General features: G+C 42.4%; 1 protein-coding gene across 2 annotated transcripts in view; it reads right to left on the reverse strand.

Annotated features, from left to right (window-relative positions):
* LOC109865919 (EVI5-like protein) overlaps positions 1-21,098 on the reverse strand; it is a 40,947-nt gene that overhangs the window by 9,785 nt on the left and 10,064 nt on the right. The window contains exons 2-16 of one of the 2 annotated variants that reach the window (XM_020454424.2): positions 17,263-17,630; positions 14,793-14,982; positions 13,651-13,875; positions 13,111-13,185; positions 12,784-12,909; positions 11,851-11,994; positions 11,539-11,628; positions 8,938-9,035; positions 8,645-8,705; positions 8,449-8,502; positions 7,841-7,873; positions 7,210-7,350; positions 2,184-2,300; positions 1,933-2,073; positions 1,409-1,576 (exon numbers count right to left, since the gene is read on the reverse strand). In XM_020454424.2, coding sequence (XP_020310013.1) covers positions 1,409-1,576; positions 1,933-2,073; positions 2,184-2,300; positions 7,210-7,350; positions 7,841-7,873; positions 8,449-8,502; positions 8,645-8,705; positions 8,938-9,035; positions 11,539-11,628; positions 11,851-11,994; positions 12,784-12,909; positions 13,111-13,185; positions 13,651-13,875; positions 14,793-14,982; positions 17,263-17,498 — 1,899 coding nt within the window. In that variant the 5' untranslated portion in view covers positions 17,499-17,630. The remainder of the gene's footprint in view (positions 1-1,408; positions 1,577-1,932; positions 2,074-2,183; positions 2,301-7,209; positions 7,351-7,840; positions 7,874-8,448; positions 8,503-8,644; positions 8,706-8,937; positions 9,036-11,538; positions 11,629-11,850; positions 11,995-12,783; positions 12,910-13,110; positions 13,186-13,650; positions 13,876-14,792; positions 14,983-17,262; positions 17,631-21,098) is intronic. The other variant, XM_020454426.2, reaches the window with a different exon arrangement.

Consider the following 21,098-nt stretch of genomic DNA (forward strand, 5'->3'; position numbering starts at 1 on the left):
GTCATCCCAATAAATGCCAACCTGTGGCCCAAAGTGATGAACTGTAACGAAAACGTGTGTGTGTGTGTGTAGGCCTATGGTGTTGTATAGAGCTTTGAATAATCCACCACAAAAGTCAAACATCTCACTCATCAGGGTGAGAAACATGAGTGTGGAACTGAATGTTAAACACTTAGCGAGGTACTTTCCATAAATCAAAAAGATGAGGCAATATATGTACACTATCATTCAAAAGTTTGGGGTCACTTAGAAATGTCCTTGTTTTTAAAGAAAAGCACATTTTCTGTCCATTTAAATAACATCAGATTGATCAGAAACACAGTGCAGACATTGTTAATGTTGTAAATGACTATTGTAGCTGGAAACGGCAGATTGTTTATGGAATATCTACAAAGGCATTCAGAGGCCCATTATGAGCAACCATCACTCCTGCGTTCCAATGGCACGTTGTGTTAGCTAATCCAAGTTTATCATTTTAAAAGGCTACTTGATCATTAGAAAACACTTTTGCAATTACGTTAGCACAGCGGAAAACTGTTGTTCTGATTAAAGAAGCAATAAAACTGGCCTTCTTTAGACTAGTTGAGTATCTGGAGCATCAGCACCTGTGGGTTCGATTACAGGCTCAAAATGACCAGAAACAAAGAGCTTTCTTCTGAAACTCGTCAGTCTATTCTTGTTCTGAGAAATTAAGGCTATTCCATGAGAGAAATAGCCAAGAAACTGAAGATCTCGTACAACGCTGTGTAATTCTCCCTTCACAGGACAGCCCAAACTGGCTCTAACCAGAATAGAAAGAGGAGTGGGAGGCCCCGGTACACAACTGAGCAAGAGGACAAGTGCATTACAGTGTCTAGTTTGAGAAACAGACGCCTCACAAGTCCTCAATTAGCAGCTTAATTAAATAGTACCCGCAAAACACCAGTCTCAACGTCAACAGTGAAGAGGCGACTCCGGGCTGCTGGCCTTCGAGGCAGAGTTTCAAATAAAAAGCCATATCTCAGACTGGCCAATAAAAAGAGAAGATTAAGATGGGCAAAAGAACACAAACACTGGACAGAGGAACTCTGCCTAGAAGGCCAGCATCCCGGAGTCAGGATGTTGAGGTTGAGACTGGTGTTTTGCAGGTACTATTTGGGATTTATCTACCATTTCCACATAGTATTTGTAGTAGTAGTTACCCCTTAGTCATTTAGGCCTAATGAAAGTCTCCATTAGAAATGTGAGCCAATACGATTTATTTCCCTAGGCTGGTCCCAGCACTGTTTGTGCCATCTTGCCAACTCCTATGGTCATTGTTACGTGAGACAGACCTGAGATCAGACTAAGGAAATAACACACAATGGATCACTTTTATTTAGACAGAGCACAAACAGATTTGGCATCAGGCTAAAGTTCCTCCACTGACCTTGCTCTCCAGCTGTATGGCTTGGAGTTTGACCTCCCTGAGTTCAGCCTGGGCCTGGGCCTCTCTCAGACGCACCCCCATCAGCTTCTCCTGCAGCTCGTTCAGGGCGTTCTTCTTGGGGGATTCCTTCCAGTGACCTCCACCCCCGCCGCCTTTTGACATGTGGAGCTGGAGAGAGAGAGGAACGGAGATGAAGAACAGGTTAGAGAGCCACAACCAATGTGCATCGGTTCTCTATCTATCTCTCCCTAAAGTCACTCGCTCTGAGACCTTGAAGTAGTTGTTCCCCTTGCTCTGCAAGGGCCGTGGCTTTCGTGGAGCGACGGGTAACGATGATTTGAGGGTGACTGTTGTCAATGTGTGCAGAGAGTGCCTGGTTCTAACCCAGGTTGGGGCGAGGAGAGGGACAGAAGCAACACTGCTACATAAGCACAGTCCTTCTAGTCACCTCTACTATGCTCTCCCCTTCTGAAGCCTTCAGTTCCCTACTGTACAGCTCTCTGCTCTGTGGTGTATTTACTTACCTGCCAGCGCTGGTTGAGCTCGGTCACCGTGTCCTGCATCTCTCTGAAGGAGTGCAGTGTCTCCAGCTCTCGGAGCTTCACCAGCTTCAGCTCGTCCTGCAGCTGGGCCACGTTGTTCTCATCAGGCAGAGAGCTGCTCCTCTGTAACACAAACACACACACAAGCATGATAAAGATATGAAACATACAGATATAACCACACACACACACACACACATGTACACAGGTGTGGTTGAGCTCGGTTCTCTTACCTTCTCTAGGTCCAGTACTTTGTCCTGCATCTCTTTGAGGGCTCCCAGTAGCTCTGCCTCCTGCAGCCGGGACTGCTCCAGCTGCGTCTGCAGACCGGTCACAAACTGCTCTGTGTACTGAGAAACAACACATGGACCAATTCTAAACGGAGACAACACACTGGGACCAATCCCAAACTGACACTACACATATCAACCAATCAATCAAACTGCTCTGTGTACTAAGGCATCAGAAGATAAAGATCCTCCACTCAGCACAGTCAGAAGAGGGCTGGCCAACCCTCAGAGCCTGGTTCCTCTCTAGGTTTCTTCCTAGGTTCCTGCCTTTCTAGGGAGTTTTTCCTAGCCACCGTGCTTCTACATCTGGATTGCTTGTGGTCTGGGAATCTAGGCTGTGTTTCTGCATAGCAGTTTGCCACTGCTAACTCAAAAAGGCCTTTTTAAAATACATTTGATTGGTTGATGGGTCAGAAGAATGTCTGTTTTCTATTGATATGGACATGGGAAACCACTTACAATGTCTATCAGTCTATCCACCAGGTAGATTCACCTCATTGGTGGACACCCAAGCAGATAAATGAGTGATGTACTAAAAGGAGATGTGGAGTACAGCTCTGTGTAGCTGTGGTAGTTGTGGTGAGATGGACAGAAGGGATGTGGGTTGGCAAAAGGGGGAAACCAACCCCAAAAAACGTGTCCGTTTCTCACTAGATGCAGTTCAGAGAGAAGAGACTGAAAGAGAGAGCTGGTGAGATAGAGAGAGAACGTTGGGACAAACTAATATCTTTGTATGTGTATGCATGGCATAAAGGGCTTTCTTTCTTTGTGAATTAAAGTAGCCACTCGGTTTCAATGTGAGAGAGAAGTGAGAGGTGGGGGTGTGTGAATTCTGGCTTGGTAATATACCCAGGCTAGTCATCGGAGGCACAACACATACTCTGACCACACCTGAAACTCCAAATCCATAGCAACACCACACACACCTATACCACTGATTCTCTCCATGGCCCCAATTCTAGTATATCTAAACTTTCTAATGGAGGAGGAGGAGACAGTCAAGGAAACAATGTTGAGACGTGCTCTCACATTAGTGTGACTGCTGTGTCTGAGTATGAAGAGAAACAGCACATTGTTACAACACTGTACACACTGTACATAGCCATAATATGACATTGGAAATGTCTCTATTCCTTTGAAACGTTTGTGAGTGTAATGTTTATTTCTGTTTATTTCACTTGTGTTTATTATCCATTTCATTTGCTTTGGCAATGTGACCATGTTTCCCCAATGAAACCCTTTGAATTGAAACTGAGAAACTAACGTCTGTAGAAAGAGTTGTGGTTCCTGACACATTCAGTAACACATCGTCTTTTATTTTTTGCCCGTAGTTGGGGACTTGCATTCAAAACGGATTCAAGCGCCGACTGACTCACACGTGTTTGAATAGACTAAAATAGTGTGTGTGTGAGAAAGATTTCAAAAATGTATATATATCAAAAAATGAAAACAACATTCTACACACATGATGCAGTGCACCGTGAGGCACAGAGGAGCTTCTGTAGCATACAACACACACTAACACACAAGGACAGGCGACACACAGCTGCTAACACACAGCCACAATAGAATAACTGAAGCCCTATTGTACTGGACCAGCTGGGCTACAGGAATTGTCTGTCTGTCTACCCATTCAACATCACACTAATTGTCCAGCTCACCATGGCGATCTGTCTACATCTATACATTAGAATGCTCATACAACTGGCTTATACCACACCAGCCCTGGGTGAACACAATGTTATAACACTATGGATTTAGAACAGGTCAAACATCAAACTCTATACAATGACTACCGCCCCCGTAGCACTCACCTCGGTAGCCATGAACTGCTTTGAAAGGCTGGTCATGGCTCACATCAACGCCATCATCTCGCAAACCCCTTTTCCCACTCCAATTCCCATACCGCCTCAGATCCACAGACGACACAATCTCAATTGCACTCCACACTGCCCTTTCCCACCTGGACAAAAGGAACACCTATGTGAGAATGCTGTTCATTGACTACAGCTCAGCGTTCAATGGCATAGTGCCCACAAAGCTCATCACTAAGCTAAGGTACCTGGGACTAAACACCTCCCTCTGTAACTAGATCTTGGACTTCCTGAAGGGCCGTCCCCAGGTGGTAAGGGTAGGTAACAACACGTCTGCAACGCTGATCATCAACACAGGGGCCCCTCAGGGGTATGTGCTTAGTCCCCTCCTGTACACTCCCTTTTCACCCATGACTGTGTGGCCAAGCACGACTTCAACACCATCATTAAGTTTGTTGACGACACAACGGTGGTAGGCCTGATCACCGACAACGATGAGACAGCCTACAGGGAGGAGGTCAGAGACCTGGTAGTGTGGTGCCAGGACAACAACCTCTCCCTCAACGTGAGCAAGACAAAGGAAATGATTGTGAACTACAGGATAAGAAGGCCCAAAAAATTGGCAAAGACTCCAGTCACGCAAGTCCTAGACTGTTCCCTCTGCTACTGCTCGGCAAGCGGTACCGGAATGCCAAGTATAGGTCCAAAAGTCTCCTTATCAGCTTCTACCCCCAAGACATATTGTAACGGCGTTCTTCGTTTGTCGAAAGAGAGTCGGACCGAAATGCAGCGTGGTGGTTATTCATGATCTTTAATGAAGAAATGACGATACATGAAACAACTATACAAAAATACAAAACAACAAACGGAACGTGAAACCTAATTACAGCCTATCTGGTGAAACTACAGAGAGACAGGAACAATCACCCACGAAATACAAAGTGAAACTCAGGCTACCTAAATACGGTTCCCAATCCGAGACAACGAGAATCACCTGACTCTGATTGAGAACCGCCTCAGGCAGCCAAGCCTATACTAGACACACCCCTAATCAACCACAATCCCAATGCCTACAAAAACCCCCAATACGAAACACAACAAAATAAACCCATGTCACACCCTGGCCTGACCAAATATATAACGAAAACACAAAATACTATGACCAAGGCGTGACACATATGACTGCTGAACAATTAATCAAATGGCCACCCAGACTATTTGCATTGGCCCCCCCACCCCTTTCTTTTTTACACTGCTGCTACTCACTGTTTATTATCTATTCATAGTCATTTCACCCCTACCTGCATGTACAAATGACCATAATTGCCTCGACTAACCTGTTCTCCCACACATTGACTTTGTACCAGTATCCTCTGTATATAGCAGCATTATTGTTCTTTTATTGGGTTCCTTTTTTAAACTTTATTTAGTAAATCTTTTCTCAACTCTATTTTCTTAAAACGGCATTATTGGGTAAGGGCTTGTAAGTATTCGGCGCATGTGACAAATAAAATTGGTTTGGGTTTTATAATGTCCGGTGTTGCTCTGCTGGCAACTGAATGCAATAATTCTACATTAAAAAGAGTCAACACATTGACAAGCAACACTGTCCTAAAAACACACACAGAATTACTGTAAGTGAGCATAGAACAGTTACTTTGGTAGTGATTCAGTTTCTGTAATTGAAGTGACATTTTTCAGATAACCCATGACGAGAAACTAAGAGTTTGCCAGCCTTTCCACTATCATCAAAGCGCTACCCAAACACTACGATAAGACGACAATCAACTTGGTCCTAAACGTACGAATCACAAACATCCATACGCGTTTGTGTTTGGAAAACACATGTTGTTATTATGTTACATGGTATGAAGAGCAAAGGGGCAGAATAACATGTATACACTGCAACAGTTGACTCTAAGACATACAGTGGGGCAAACAAGTATTTAGTCAGCCACCAATTGTGCAAGATGAGGCCTCTCTCATCTTTTTAAGTGGGATAACTTGCACAATTGGTGGCTGACTAAATACTTGTTTGCCCCACTGTGTTTTCTTTACATTGTATATACACAAATAATATATATTTTGACCATTAATTATGACCAGTGGTGGAAAAGGTACTAAATTCTAATACTTGAGTAAAAGTAAATATCACCCAGTAAAATACTACTAGTAAAAGTCTAAAAGGATTTGGTTTTAAATATACTTAAGTAGCAAAAACTAATTATTTAATTCCTTATATTAAGCAAACCAGACAGCACCATTTTCTTGTTTTATTTATTTTTATTTACAGATAGCCAGGGTCACACTCCAACACCCAGACATCATTTAAAAATGAAGCATTTGTGTTTAGTGAGTCTGCCAGATCAGAGGCAGTAGGGATGGCCAGGGATGTTCTCTTGATAAGTGTGCGAATTTGACTTTTTTTCTGTCCTGCTAAGCATTCAAAATGTAAAGAGTACTTTTGGGCGTCAGGGAAAAGGTATGGAGTAAAAAGTACAGCATTTTTCATTACTAACATAGTGAAGTAAAAGTTGTCAAAAATATAAATAGTAAAGTACAGATACCCCAAAATACTACTTAAGTAGTACTTTACATCACTGATTATGATGCAGACCGATACTGTCTATCATCCAACATCCACTAACTGTGCCACTCTGGCTAGATTGAGGTCACAACTCAACACAAACTGACTTGGGGAAATTCACTTTGACACTTCACAGTTCTCACCAACACCAGCCTTTATTTTTTTTCTTCTCACCGAAGAATTTGTCTATGTCATTGATGTAGAATGTAATTAAATGACAAGTACAATTTGCTAAAAATTATGTCAATATTTTACGAGCAGAAGACTGTCCGAATGAGTCAGTTCCCCAAACAAGAACAAGAAAAAAAATCCACAAGGGCAACCACAGACTATAAAGCCTAGTGCTGGTATTTTTCCATAACAGTCACTGGCACATCAAAAACATGTTTTGCCAATTTGTCACTTTTAGAGGTTGTTATCCATTGCAATAGACTTGTATTTGATCATTTTGCTCATAATCTCTGAGTGAAAGCCTAAGACGGGTGCACTGTTCATCAAAGCCTGACTTTAGTTCAGTCCCTGCCCCATCCCAATATCTCACCCACACTGACTCCAGATCATTCCTTACCTTCTCCCGCTGCAGTTCTCCGATGGTGTCCTGGGCTTTCTCCAGGTTCTGACAGGTCACACTGAACTGCTGCCTCACCACCGCCAGCTCCCGCTTGATCACGTAGTTCTCCTCCGCCTCCTGCGCCCGCGTCACCTGACCCTGGAATAGTGAAGACACAGGGTCAGAGACCAGAAGGGGCCGTGTCAGTTATAGGGAATGTGTCTGGGGGGGTGGGGGTATGGACATCGTTGGTTGGAATTTAGAGGGAATTGGTGCTTAGCTTTAAGACTTTCACTATTGGAGGTTAGATATTAGGAGTTTGACAGAGTAGAATATAAATGGCTCTTCTGTATCCATTCCGATTAGGTTGCAATTACCCTGCAAAGACATTTCTGTCCTAATAAATGACAAAGGGCACAAAACAGTGCCTGTGTTTCGACGAGCCACATGCAGTGTTAGAGCACCTGCCATAGACACACATGCGGTCACAGGAGGAGCAGGGTCAGACGGACGGACAGACAGACAACAAAACATTCTCTCATGCAGAAGTCAGGCACTGATTGGCCACTGTCATTGCAGACAGAGAGAGGAAGTGCAGGAGGAAGGAAGGCGTTAAGAGAGGAGGAGAGATGGCTTTCTAGTACCGTACCTGTATCAGCCTGTCTGCTAGAGCAGCACTTTCCTACAACACCAGTGGAGGAGGGGAAGAAGATAAGACAATAAAAGGAGGATAAGGAGAGAATAGGGAGACATAAAGACAAAGTGGAGGGAAGGATAAGAACAGGGCGAGCGTGTAACGGAAACGCGACAACAGAAAATAAATAAGAGGGTGAGACAGAAATAAATAAATCACAGTACAGAGTGAAAGAGCGGCAGTGGGTTTGTGTGAGAGAAGGAATAAAAAGAGGACAGAAAGACAACAAGCATTACTCAGAGAACAACAGGAGAGAAGCAAGAGGGGAAGAAAAGCCAGAGTGCTTGGAAAAGGAGGAGAGACTCAGTGGCTCCGGTCTAGAATAAGGCCCATCCATTTCAATCATCCATTCACGCACACAAAATCAACAGACATGATCTCTGTCTTTAGGTGCATTCACAACTTAAGTCACCTCACTTATTCTGTAAATGTGACAGGATATAAGTCTTGGTTGGCATATTTTAGCTTCATGTTCCTGGCTGTGTTTTATTGTCCATCATAAACCTTATTCGTATAAGCACGAAAGTGAGTGTCTGACTCGAAGCCAAGTTTCCATCTCTTACCTTCTCCAATGTCTCAATCCTCTGCTTCAGAAGCCTGTTCTCTGTGCGTAACCTCTGTGGATGTGTATTTAAAACGGGTAGAGAGACCGTTAGGAACATGTATTAGTAATTATACAAGGCTTATAAATCTGTTGGTCTATTAATAGATTAGCTCAAAGAAGTTAAGACGCGTGAGCACACACACACACACACACACCTTGATCTCTATCTGCTCCTCCATCTCTTTGTTCTTGATTGTGGTGTACTCTTTCTCCAACCTGGCAAATAAAAGCATTTTAGCAGAGTTAGATTCATACAATGTGTTTCCATTTTCCATTTACGCATTTGACTGTGTGCAAATCAAACTGAAACTAATAATCTTAAACTGAAAGCATGCTTTGTATAGTAACACCACCACAAATCAGGGCCCATTGGGCCATATGAACTGTAGTCTACAACCTAAAGCCAGTATTGTTATTCGAATGAACAGTGATTAGAAGCAGAGCCTACTTCTTCATCCTCTTGGGGTTGTATTTGACCTGGTAGGCCCTCAGGATCAGCTTGTCTGGGCAGCTGTCAAACTGGTGAGGGATCAACTTCTGGAAGTGCTGCGAGAGAAGGAAGAGACATGGTTAGAGCTTCATAGAATACACTCTGAACGAGAATATGTCTCCTCTTAATACACTCTGAACGAGAATATGTCTCCTGTTAATACACTGAACGACATTATGTCGTCCTGTTAATACACTCTGAACGACATTATGTCGTCCTCTTAATACACTCTGAACGAGAATATGTCTCCTGTTAATACACTCTGAACGAGAATATGTCGTCCTCTTAATACACTGAACGACATTATGTCGTCCTCTTAATACACTCTGAATGAGAATATGTCTCCTGTTAATACACTGATCGACATTATGTCGTCCTCTTAATACACTCTGAACGAGAATATGTCTCCTGTTAATACACTCTGCACGAGAATATGTCTCCTGTTAATACACTGAACGACATTATGTCGTCCTGTTAATACACTCTGAACGACATTATGTCGTCCTCTTAATACACTCTGAACGAGAATATGTCTCCTGTTAATACACTCTGAACGAGAATATGTCGTCCTCTTAATACACTCTGAACGAGAATATGTCGTCCTCTTAATACACTCTGAATGAGAATATGTCTCCTGTTAATACACTGAATGACATTATGTCGTCCTGTTAATACACTCTAAACGAGTGTGTCTCCTGTTAGTACACTGAAAAATAAAATGTCTGTTAATACACTATGAAAGGGAATAATATGTCCTGTTAATAGACTCTGAAAGGGAATAATATGTCTGTTAATACACTCTGAAAGGGAATAATATGTCTGTTAATACACTATGAAAATTAATATGTCCTGTTAATACACTCTGAACGAGAATAATATGTCCTGTTAATAGACTCTGAAAGGGAATAATATGATCTGTTAATACACTCTGAAAGGGAATAATATGTCTATTAATAAACTATGAAAAATAATATGTCTGTTAATACACTATGAAAGGGAATAATATGTCCTGTTAATACACTATGAAAGGGAATAATATGTCCTGTTAATACACTATGAAAGGAAATAATATGTCTGTTAATACACTCTGAAAGGGAATAATATGTCTGTTAATACACTATGAAAGGGAATAATATGTCATGTTAATACACTATGAAAGGGAATAATATGTCTGTTAATACACTATGAAAAATAATATGTCTGTTAATACACTGAAAAATAATATGTCTGTTAATACACTATGAAAGGGAATAATATGTCATGTTAATACACTATGAAAGGGAATAATATGTCTGTTAATACACTGAAAAATAATATGTCTGTTAATACACTATGAAAGGGAATAATATGTCATGTTAATACACTATGAAAGGGAATAATATGTCTGTTAATACACTGAAAAATAATATGTCTGTTAATACACTATGAAAGGGAATAATATGTCCTGTTAATACACTATGAAAGGGAATAATATGTCATGTTAATACACTCTGAAAGGGAATAATATGTCTGTTAATACACTCTGAAAGGAAATAATATGTCTGTTAATACACTCTGAAAAATAATATGTCTGTTAATACACTCTGAAAAATAATATGTCTGTTAATACACTATGAAAGGGAATAATATGTCTGTTAATACACTATGAAAAATAATATGTATGTTAATACACTATGAAAGGGAATAATATGTCTGTTAATACACTATGAAAGGGAATAATATGTCTGTTAATACACTATGAAAGGGAATAATATGTCTGTTAATACACTCTGAAAGGGAATAATATGTCCTGTGGGTATCACATGATAATTGAAGTAAAAACACTTCACAAATGCCCATATTTTTAAACAATGGTTCATTTCACTCTTTTGTTTTTCTTGCCTCCAGCAAGTCTTGTGTCTATCTACAGTGATAATTAATGATTTATACTATAGTGCAGGGGTCCCCAATTACATTTAGCTGTGGGCTGATTTTTCCTTGAGCCGATGGGTGGGGGGCTGGAACATAGTTATAAATAATTTGTACACTGCAAATTGACCGCAAGAACAGATATAGTATTTTACAAAACAATTAGAATTTCAAACCTTGATTACATTGTGATACGATCACATATGTCTCCATGTATCCGTGGGTATACTTGGGAACAAATTTCCTAAATTAAAATCACTTTGAGCTCATTTTCTGGTAATTTTACAGTCTTTTATGTCCAAGAAAGATTTTTTTTTGTTTAAATAAAATCTCAGAAAACAAATAAATAAAATCACCCACAAGAGAAATTTGGTCCCTTAAAGCTGAATTACTTAATGGTGAAACAGCTTATTGGGGAACCCTGCTATAGTGCCTTTTATTTGGACGGCAGGTAGGCTAGTGGTTAGAGTGTTGGACTAGTAACCGAAAGGTTGCAAGATTGAATCCCCAAGATGACAAGGTAAAAAAAAAAAGTTCTGGCCCTGACTTGCCTAGTTAAATAAAGGTAAAATAAAAATATTGGATAAATCCCAAATGGCACCCTATTCCATATATCGTCCACTAATTTTGAGGGGGCCTAGTGGTTGTTACCTGAGACATGCCCTCCATGTCCAACTGGATGAGGTCTGTCTGGTTGTACTGCAGAATGGCCATGCCCACACGAAATATAATCTCCAGACCCTGAAGACAGGGAATCAAAGTTCAATTCAACACAACCATAGTGCTCGATCACAAGACTCTCTTATGGAAGATATTTTATCTTCATGAGAACAACCCGTAAATAAAGGTTACATTTAATCAAACCATGTCTATTGGATCCACTATGTTGATTTTTTCTCTCAAAATATGTTCACCCAAACACATTCTCACACCCGTATAAGACACCAGCGGTGAGTCTCTTACCTCGTACATGAAGATATCGAAGATGCGTGTGGCGACGGGCATGGGGAGGAAGGTGAGGAAGAGAGTGAGGAACCAGGAGGAGGCGTACATGGAGGTGTGGAAACTCTGAGAACGGAAGTGGACGTTCAGCTCCGGGAGCTGCTCCTGTTGGGATAAGGTGAGAGAGGGAAAAGAGGAAGAGAAAGAGGGTAGATGAGAGGGGAAGAGACGAGAGGAGTTAATTAAGCAATAAGGCACGAGGGGGTGTGGTATATGGCCAATATACCACGGCCAAGGGCTGTTCTTATGCACGAGTGCCTGGACACAGTCCTTAGCCGTGGTATATTGGCCATATATCTCAAACCCCCAAGGTGCCTTATTGCTATTATAAACGGGTAACCAATGTAATTAGAGCAGTAAAAATAAATGTTTTGTCATAGCCGTGGTATACGGTCTGATATAACATGGCTGTCAGCCAATCAGCATTCAGGTCTCAGACCACCCAGTTTATAATAATAGGGGTTTTAGTTGAGCTGCAACACTAATGGTTTAAAAGTCGTACTATAAAAAATGTAAGGACTAACCTAGAACAAATCTGTGCTGTATGAATCTATTTGCTGCCCCATAGTGGACAACTCTATAATTGCAATATCTGTGCTTATTCCCCAACTACAGTACACCATATATATACTTAAAAAAAACAGACATTTTTAAGGTATTTTTTTCCCATTTCAATCCCAGACACCTGCAAGGCCCTTAAGGTTTTAGTTTATTTGACAATATATGCATCCTAAATGGCACTACATTCCCTACATAGGGCACTACTTTGACCTATTGGCCCTTGTCAAAAGTAGTGCACTTTATAGGGTATAATTTGCCATTTGGGACATATTCAACCTTCTACATTGGCCAGCGTGACATATGGAGATGAATAAAGTCCTAAAGTTTATTTACCTGCAGCAGGTATTCAAACTGGTAGATACAGAGGCCTAGTTCAGCCATGGTTGGTTTGAAAAGCTCCCTCAGACGGTACTCCTGCATCAGACGCACAAAAACGCAGAACGCCTCCTCCTCTGGCATCTAGAGGGCCACAGGAGAGACCGGGTCAGGCTGTGTGACTGTGTGTGCATTCACACTAATCAGGAGCTCAGAGGTAATTTATTCATACTGTATAAGCAACGAAAAACGGGTAGAATCAGGACAATTCCGTATTTAGCACAACGTAGCGCAATAGCAAGACAGGGGAATGTCGAGACTAGAGGGCTGCTGAAGAGTCGTTACCTGCATGAGCAGCAGGCCCACGATGAAGGCACTGCCCTGGCAGTAGCCCACCTCCCGGTCCACCAGAGAATACGCCTGCACACACAGACATCAATCAATATGAACAAACCTATACTCATTGGGGAGACTTCCCGGACACAGATTTAAGTTTAGAGATTCTCCATTTGCAATGCTTTTCAGTCCAGGACTAGGCTTCATCAGTGTCTGGGAAACCGGCCCCTACAATTCACATACACATTTAACTCAATCAATCAAATGTATTTATAAAGCCGTTTTTACATCAGCAGATGTCAAAGTGCTTATACAGAAACCCAGCCAAAAACCCCAAACAGCAAGCAATGCAGATGTAACTGCTTCTAACTGTTCATCCAACTGCACATTTCACTAGTGCCTAGTTAAAGAAAAGGTTCATTAAAAGCAAAATAGTACCAAAAAGGACTAATCATACCAAATCTATTCTGTTTGTCCAAGTAAACCTAAGAGACAACGTTCACAAAAACAAAACAAAAAAAGTCATGCTCAAGGTGAAAATGTCCTCACCTTCATGACGTTGAAGAGCACCTCCTGACCCAGGCTGTCCTGGCCCTTGAAGAACTCATGCTCGGGGTAGGTGCGGGCGATGTCCCGGCGGATGAGCTTTTCGCAGGGCGAGGACATCTTGAGCAGCTCAGAATACTGATTCTTCACTGGCATGTCTGTGGCGTTACCAAGCAGCTGCCACACGATGGCCCGGAAGTGGTGTGGGATGCCCTTGCGGATCAGCTCCTGGAGGTAAAAAGAAAGATTTAGTTACGAATCAAATTCTCAGTTTGCTGCAGAACTCCACCTCCCAGCCTATACTGAATATCTATGTCATCTCATACGTCTCTAATCTTCACTTATCTTATCCCTCCATCTGTGTTCTGTCCTCACTTGTCCCCGCTCCCATTTTCTCCTCTCTAATCTCTCCTGCTGTTCCCCTCTCCCTTTTTCCATCCTTTTCCCTTTGCTCTGTCTGCTCTCTCCCTCAATGTTCTCCCTCCATCTTTTCTGCTCTTCCCCGCACTCTGACTGTCCTTTACCATCTCATCCATCTCTTCTCACTTTCACCTTCCCTACAGTCCTCTCCCCCCCCTTATTCGTCCTCTCTCCTCTGTTCCCGCTCTCCATCTTATCCCCCCTAACCCCGATGTACCCTCTCCGTTACCCATCTATCCATCTCTCCTCTGCCCACCACTCCCATGTCATATCTCATCTTTTTCTATTTAACCCTTACTTTACCAGGTAAGTTGACTGAGAACACATTCTCATTTACAGCAACGACCTGGGGAATAGTTACAGGGGAGAGGCGGGGGATGAATGAGCCAATTGTATACTGGGGATGATTAGGTGACAGTGATGTTTGGGAACTTAGCCAGGAGCCCGGGGTTAACACCACTACTCTTACGATAAGTACCATGGGATCTTTAGTGACCAAAGAGAGCCAGGACACCTGTTTAACGTTTCATCTGAAAGAAGGCACGCTACACAGGGCAATGTCCCCAATCACTGCCCTGGGGCATTGGGATATTTTTTTTTAGACCAGAGGGAAAGGTGCCTCCTACTGGCCCTCCAACACCACTTTTCCCCCTCTCCTCCCCATCTTCTCCCCTCTATTCCCTTTGCTCTGTCAGTCTCTCAATCACTCATCCACCCCACCTCACCTTGAGCAGCTTGTCCTTCTTGCGTCTCCATTCGTCCCACTCGTTGACGATGCGTCCCCACAGGATCCAGGTGTCCTCCTCCAGGTGGGACAGGTTGGATGAGGCAGAGGAGCTTGACACAAGGGACGAGCCGCTGTTCCGCCGCGAGCCGCTCATTGAGCGCATCGACTTGGAGTCCGCCTCCAGAAGTCTGAGGTGGGGGTGGAGGTGTCAAGGGGTTAGGGGTCAAAGGTCAGACATGGGTCACATGAGTGAATCTAGACCCACCTATGCTTTCATTACTCTAGTCTTGTTTCCATTACTTGCTTTGATCTTTTTATTGTTAATCCATAATGTTAAGCTTTTTAGGCTTAATGTTATATGCTCTTTTGCATTAAATTAGACAGTTACTTGAAACGTTTTTAATTGTTACTCCATGTAGTAGAAAATCACATGTGGGAGAATGTCATGTAAAACACTGGAGAGCACAAAGAACCAGCAGTAACTTTAGTACCACTAGGTCAAGTTACTGAGCCTTGAGCACCTCTCTGATAGTGACTGGGCACTGGGCCTATTGTTGAGATACTTATCAGTGCCAAAGCAGCTACTCTGATAGTAGAGACAATGAGGGTGTGTCCAAAATGTCAGCTTTTCCTCTATATAGTGCACTGCTTTAGACCCGAGCTCGCCTGGACCCTGATCAAAAGTAGTGCACTACATAGGGAATAGGATGCCATTTGGGACACAGGCTGAGTGTGTGCCTGCACATTGGTTATAATACCGTGCCAGTAACAGCAAAGGTCCAGCTCACAGAGGCAGAAGAGGAAGGTGCAACAGTGCATGTTCCAGCTCTGGCATCAAAGCGTCTCTCAGCTAGCCTAGCCAGCCCGCTAGACCTTGGCCAGAAGCTCCTCCAGCCCAATGACACATCTGCTCAGTGCATCTGCTTTGGAGCTACCCACAGCGGGGAGAGGCTAACCTCTGCTACCCCATACTGACCTGGAAACCTCCTAGCCATGTGCTGTAACACAGTTGGATCACTGGACTGTACCCGTCTGTTTATGAGTGGCTCATCATTTACCTGGCAAAATATCAGCAAATGCCATTCTCACAACAGCGCAGGGATCTTGAACGCAGCCACGCGAGACCAGTCACAACCTAACAGTAGGTTTCCATTGAACAAGGTTACAAAAGCAATGTTGCAAAAAGACATGTGTAATGGAAACGGCAGATATATGAGAAACGTGCTACAGATAGACAACATTTTTATCCGATCAATAAGGGTGGATTTTTCTTTTGTTGAACTTTCCTTATTGCAAGAAATGATGATGGAGACTGTGTTTATGTAATAGATTATTGCCAAATCCTTTTTAAGATAAGCTTACGAGCGGCACATCGAATCCACATTTAATTCTAAATCCAACTATTGGTCAAATATATATATTTCTTTCCCTTTGTAGTGACTTTCAATAATGCCTGAATTGCTTAGCCTTTCTTTTCTGGTTGGCTGGATGCAAGTTCAAGATCCAATTATTTCAGATCTAAAGGAGTGCAAGTTTCACCATGGCGATAAGGTGGCACATGAGAATTCTTAGAATTCTTTGAATATTAGTCAATTCTTGCATTCTATCCATGCTGGCTTTGGGAGCTACCTCAGACATGAAACAGATAGGTGAGAGGGCATACAGGCTGCCGCCAGTTTATTAAATGTGCAATTTGCCTAAATGGATCATGGAAAAATGTCAACCACTTCATTTTTATTTGACACGTTTTTGCTAAAAAGTTTTGTTATTTTTCATGGGATGTCATTACGTCCAGCTGTTTTTAAATTGACACGAGACAGTTCAAAGAAAACGCAAAGTGGCAGGCAATTGTCGCATCTATTTTCTTTCTAAATATCTACACAAAACCACTGGACAAGTTAATGGAAACATACAGGTAACTGCCAAAATAAATTCCACTTGAGTGAACGAGGCATACAAAGTATATTGAAAGCAGGTGCTTCTACACAGGTGTGGTTCCTGAGTTAATTAAGCAATTAAAAACCCATCATGCTTAGCGTCTCAGGCACTGCTGATGTATAAAATGCCCAGTTGCCCATTAGTTTGGCTACCATGGCAAGAAGAGACATCAGTGACTTTGAAAGAGGGGGATCAAAGGAGTTTAGGGGGTTTAAGCGTGTGTGTCTCAGTCACCAGATCTCAACCCAATTGAACACTTATGGGAGATTCTGGAGCAGTGCCTGAGACAGCCTTTTCCACCACCACCACCAACAACAAAAAATTATGGAATGTCATGCAGAAGAATGGTGTCGCATCCCTCCAATAGAGTTCCAGACACTTGTGGAATCTATGTGAAGGTGCATTGAAGCTGTTCTGACTTGTGGTGCCCAGCGTCCTACTAAGACACTTTATGTTGCACAGTAGCTACAGGCAGTTACCTGTAGCTACTGTGCAACACATGTGAACCCCGGTTCCTATCTCTTTCTCACCTGTTCTGCTCCTCAAGCTTGGCCAGCAGCTCTAGCTCGTCAGGGCTCAGGCTCTCAGAGTCGGCGGGGGAGGCAGCGGGGGCCGAGAGCATGGCATCTTGGCAAGATGAGTCCGGGCTGAGGAGGGGGCTGCCCATGGAATGGTCCATGCCAGGGGGAGAGGAAGGGGGACACTCCAGCTGGTTGGGTCCCCCTGTGAAGCACTCTCTCTCGGGGCTGCCGCTGGGGGTGGACATGGTGGAGGTGGGCACGGTGCAATGCACTGTTGGACAGGGGAGGCTGTGGCTGGGTCTCCTTACCCGTCTCCCCCGCTGTAAGGTCACCTGGTAGGGTGGTGCCGGAGCCAATTGGATCAGGGTTCCTCAAATCTGTTGTGAATTTTGAGGACATATGCATGAGGACATATGCATGAGGACATACACTGTACAAAAATATGAATGCAACATGTAAAGTGTTGGTCTCATGTTTCATGAGCTGAAATAAATGTTCCATATGCACAAAAAGCTTATTTCTCTCAAATTTTGGGCACAAATGTGGTTACATCCCTGTTCATGAGCATTTCTCCTTTTCCAAGATAATCCATCCACCTGACAGGTGTGGCATATCAAGAAGCTGATTAAACAGCATGACCATTACACAGGTGCACCTTGTGCTGGGGACAATAAAAGGCCACTCTAAAATGAGCATTTGTGTCACACGACACAATGCCACAGATGTCTCAAATTGAGGGAGCGTGCAATTGGCATGCTGACTGCAGGAATGTCCACCAGAGCTGTTGCCAGAGAATCTAATGTTAATTTTTCTACCAAAATGAATGCACAGAGATACCGTGATGAGATCCTGAGGCCCATTGTTGTGCCATTCATTGTGCCATTCATCCGCATCCGCCTGCATACTCACTTACATGTCCCCCATTAAGCATGTTTGGGGTGCTCTGGATCAACGTGTACGACATTGTGTTCCACAGGAAACAATCAACAGCCTGATCAACTCTATGCAAAGGAGATGTGTCACGCTACATGAGGCAAATGGTGGTCACACTGGTTTTCTGAACCATGCCCCTACCTTTATTTTTTTTAATGGTATCTGACCAACAGATGTATCTGTATTCCCAGTCATGTAAAATCCATAAATTAGGGACTCATTCATTCATTTCAAATGGACTTATTTCCTTATATGAACTATAACTCAGAAAAATCTTTGAATGAATGCTGCGTTTACATTTTTGTTCAGTATACATACAAACAGTGCATTCGGAAATTATTCAGAACCCTTGACTTTTTCCAAATGTTACTTGACAGCCAAATTCTAAAGATTCTACACACAATACCCCACAATGACAAAGTCGAAAATAGGTTTGTAGAAATGTTTGCTAATTGATTAAAAATAAAAAACAGAAATACCTTATTTCAAGTATCAGTCAAAAGTTTGAACCTACTAATTCAAGGGTTTTTCTTTATTTTCACTATTATTTGTTTTGTGACTGCACTTGAAGAAATGTTCAAAGTTCTTGAAATTCATGATTTACTGACCTTCATGTCTTAAAAGTAATGATGGACTGTCATTTCTCTTTGCTTATTTGAGCTGTTCTTGGCATAATATGGAGTTGGTCTTTTACCAAATTCTGTATGCCACCCCTACCTTGTCACAGCACAACTGATTGGCTCAAACGCATTAACTTCTTTGGGACTGGGGGGCAGTATTGAGTAGCTTGGATGAATAAGGTGCCCAGAGTAAACTGCCTGCTACTCAGGCCCAAAAGCTACAATATGCATATTAGTAGATTTGGATAGAAAACACTCTGACGTTTCTAAAACTGTTTGAATTATGTCTGTGAGAATAACAGAACTCATATGGCAGGCAAAAACCTGAGAAGAAATCCAACCAGGAAGTGGGAAATCTGAGGTTTGTAGTTTTTCAAGTCATTGCCTATCCAATATACAGTGTCTATGGTGTCATATTGCACTTCCTACGGCTTCAACTAGATGTCAGCAGTCTTTATAGAACCTTGTTTCAGGCTTCTACTGTGAAGGGGGAGAGAATAAGAGCTGTTTGAGTCAGAGGTCTGGCAGAATGCCATGAACACAGTAAGGCACGCGACCGTGAGAGCTAGCTGCGTTCCTTTTCATTTCTAAAGACAAAGGAATTGTCCGGTTGAAACATTATTGAAGATTTATGTTAAAAACATCCTAAAGATTGATTCTATACATCGTTTGACATGTTTCTACAAACTGTGATATAACTTTTTTGACTTTGTCTGAACTAAGTGATCGCGCATTGAGCATTTGGATTACTGGGCTAAACACGTGAACAAATGAATGATGGATGATAAATGATGGACTTTATCAAACAAAACAAACATTTATTGTGGAACTGGGATTCCTGGGAGTGCATTCCGATGAAGATCAAAGGTAAGTGAATATTTATAACGCTATTTCTGAGTTTTGTGACACCTCTCCTTCTTTGGAAAATGGCTGTATGTTTTTCTGTGACTTGGCGCTGACTTAACATAATCACAAGGTGTGCTTTTGCAGTATAGCCTTTTTGAAATCAGACACAGTGGCTGGATTAACGAGAAGTTTATCTTTAAAATGGTGTATAATACTTGTATGTTTGGGGAATTTTAATTATGATATTTCTGTTGTTTTGAATTTGGCGCCCTGCAATTTCACTGGCTGTTGCTAGCGTCCCACATATCCCAGAGAAGTTTTAAAGAAAGAAATTCCACAAATTCACTTTTAACAAGGCACACCTTTTAATTTAAATGCATTCCAGGTGAATACCTCATGAAGCTGGTTGAGAGAATGCCAAGAGTGTGCAAAGCTGTCATCAAGGCAAAGGGTGGCAACTTTGAAGAATCTCAAATATAAAATAGATTGATTTGTTTAACACTATTTTGGTTACTACATGATTCCATGTGTGTTATTTCATAGTTTTGATGTCTTCACTATTATTCTACAATGTATAAAATAGTAAAAATAAAGAAAAACCTTTCAAATGATCTGGTGTCCAAACTTCTGACTGGTACTGTAAGTATTCAGACCCTCAAATCGAACTCAAATCGAGCTCAGGTGCATCCTGTTTCCATTGATCATCCTTGAGATGTTTCTACAACTTGATTGGAGTCTACCTGTGGTAAATTAAATTGATCAGACATGATTTGGAAAGGCACACACCTGTCTATATAAGGTCCCACAGTTGACCGTGCATGTCAGAGCAAAACCGAGCCAGTCAGGATAATATCTATGAGGGTGCCCATGTTTATGGATTTAGGGTTGTACCTGGTGGGTTCCTTGTGAGATTGAGGGCATCTAGCTTAGATTGTAGGACTGCCGGGGTGTTAAGCATATCCCAGTTTAGGTCACCAAGCAGAACGAACTCTGAAGATATATGGGGGGCAATCAATTCACATATGGTGTCCAGGGCACAGCTGGGAGTGGAGGGGGGGGGGGGGGGGGTCTATAACAGGCGGCAACAATGAGAGACTTATTTCTGGAGAGATTCATTTTTAAAATTAGAAGCCCGAACTGTTTGGGCATAGACCTTGAAGTATGACAGAACTTTGCAGGCTATCTCTGCAGTAGATTGCAACTCCTCCACCTTTGGCAGTTCTATCTTGATGGAAAATGTTGTAGTTAGGGATGGAAATCTCAGCATTTTTGGTGGCCTTCCTAAGCCAGGGTTCAGACACAGCAAGGACATCAGGGTTGGTGGAGTGTGCTAAAGCAGTGAGTAAAACAAACTTAGGGAGGAGGCTTCTGATGTTAACATGCATGAAACCAAGGCTTTTACGGTTACAGAAGTCAACAAGTGAAAGCGCAGGGCCTGGGTTAACC

This window comes from Oncorhynchus kisutch, linkage group LG20 (genome assembly GCF_002021735.2).
Source record: "Oncorhynchus kisutch isolate 150728-3 linkage group LG20, Okis_V2, whole genome shotgun sequence".
Taxonomy (NCBI): domain Eukaryota; kingdom Metazoa; phylum Chordata; class Actinopteri; order Salmoniformes; family Salmonidae; genus Oncorhynchus; species Oncorhynchus kisutch.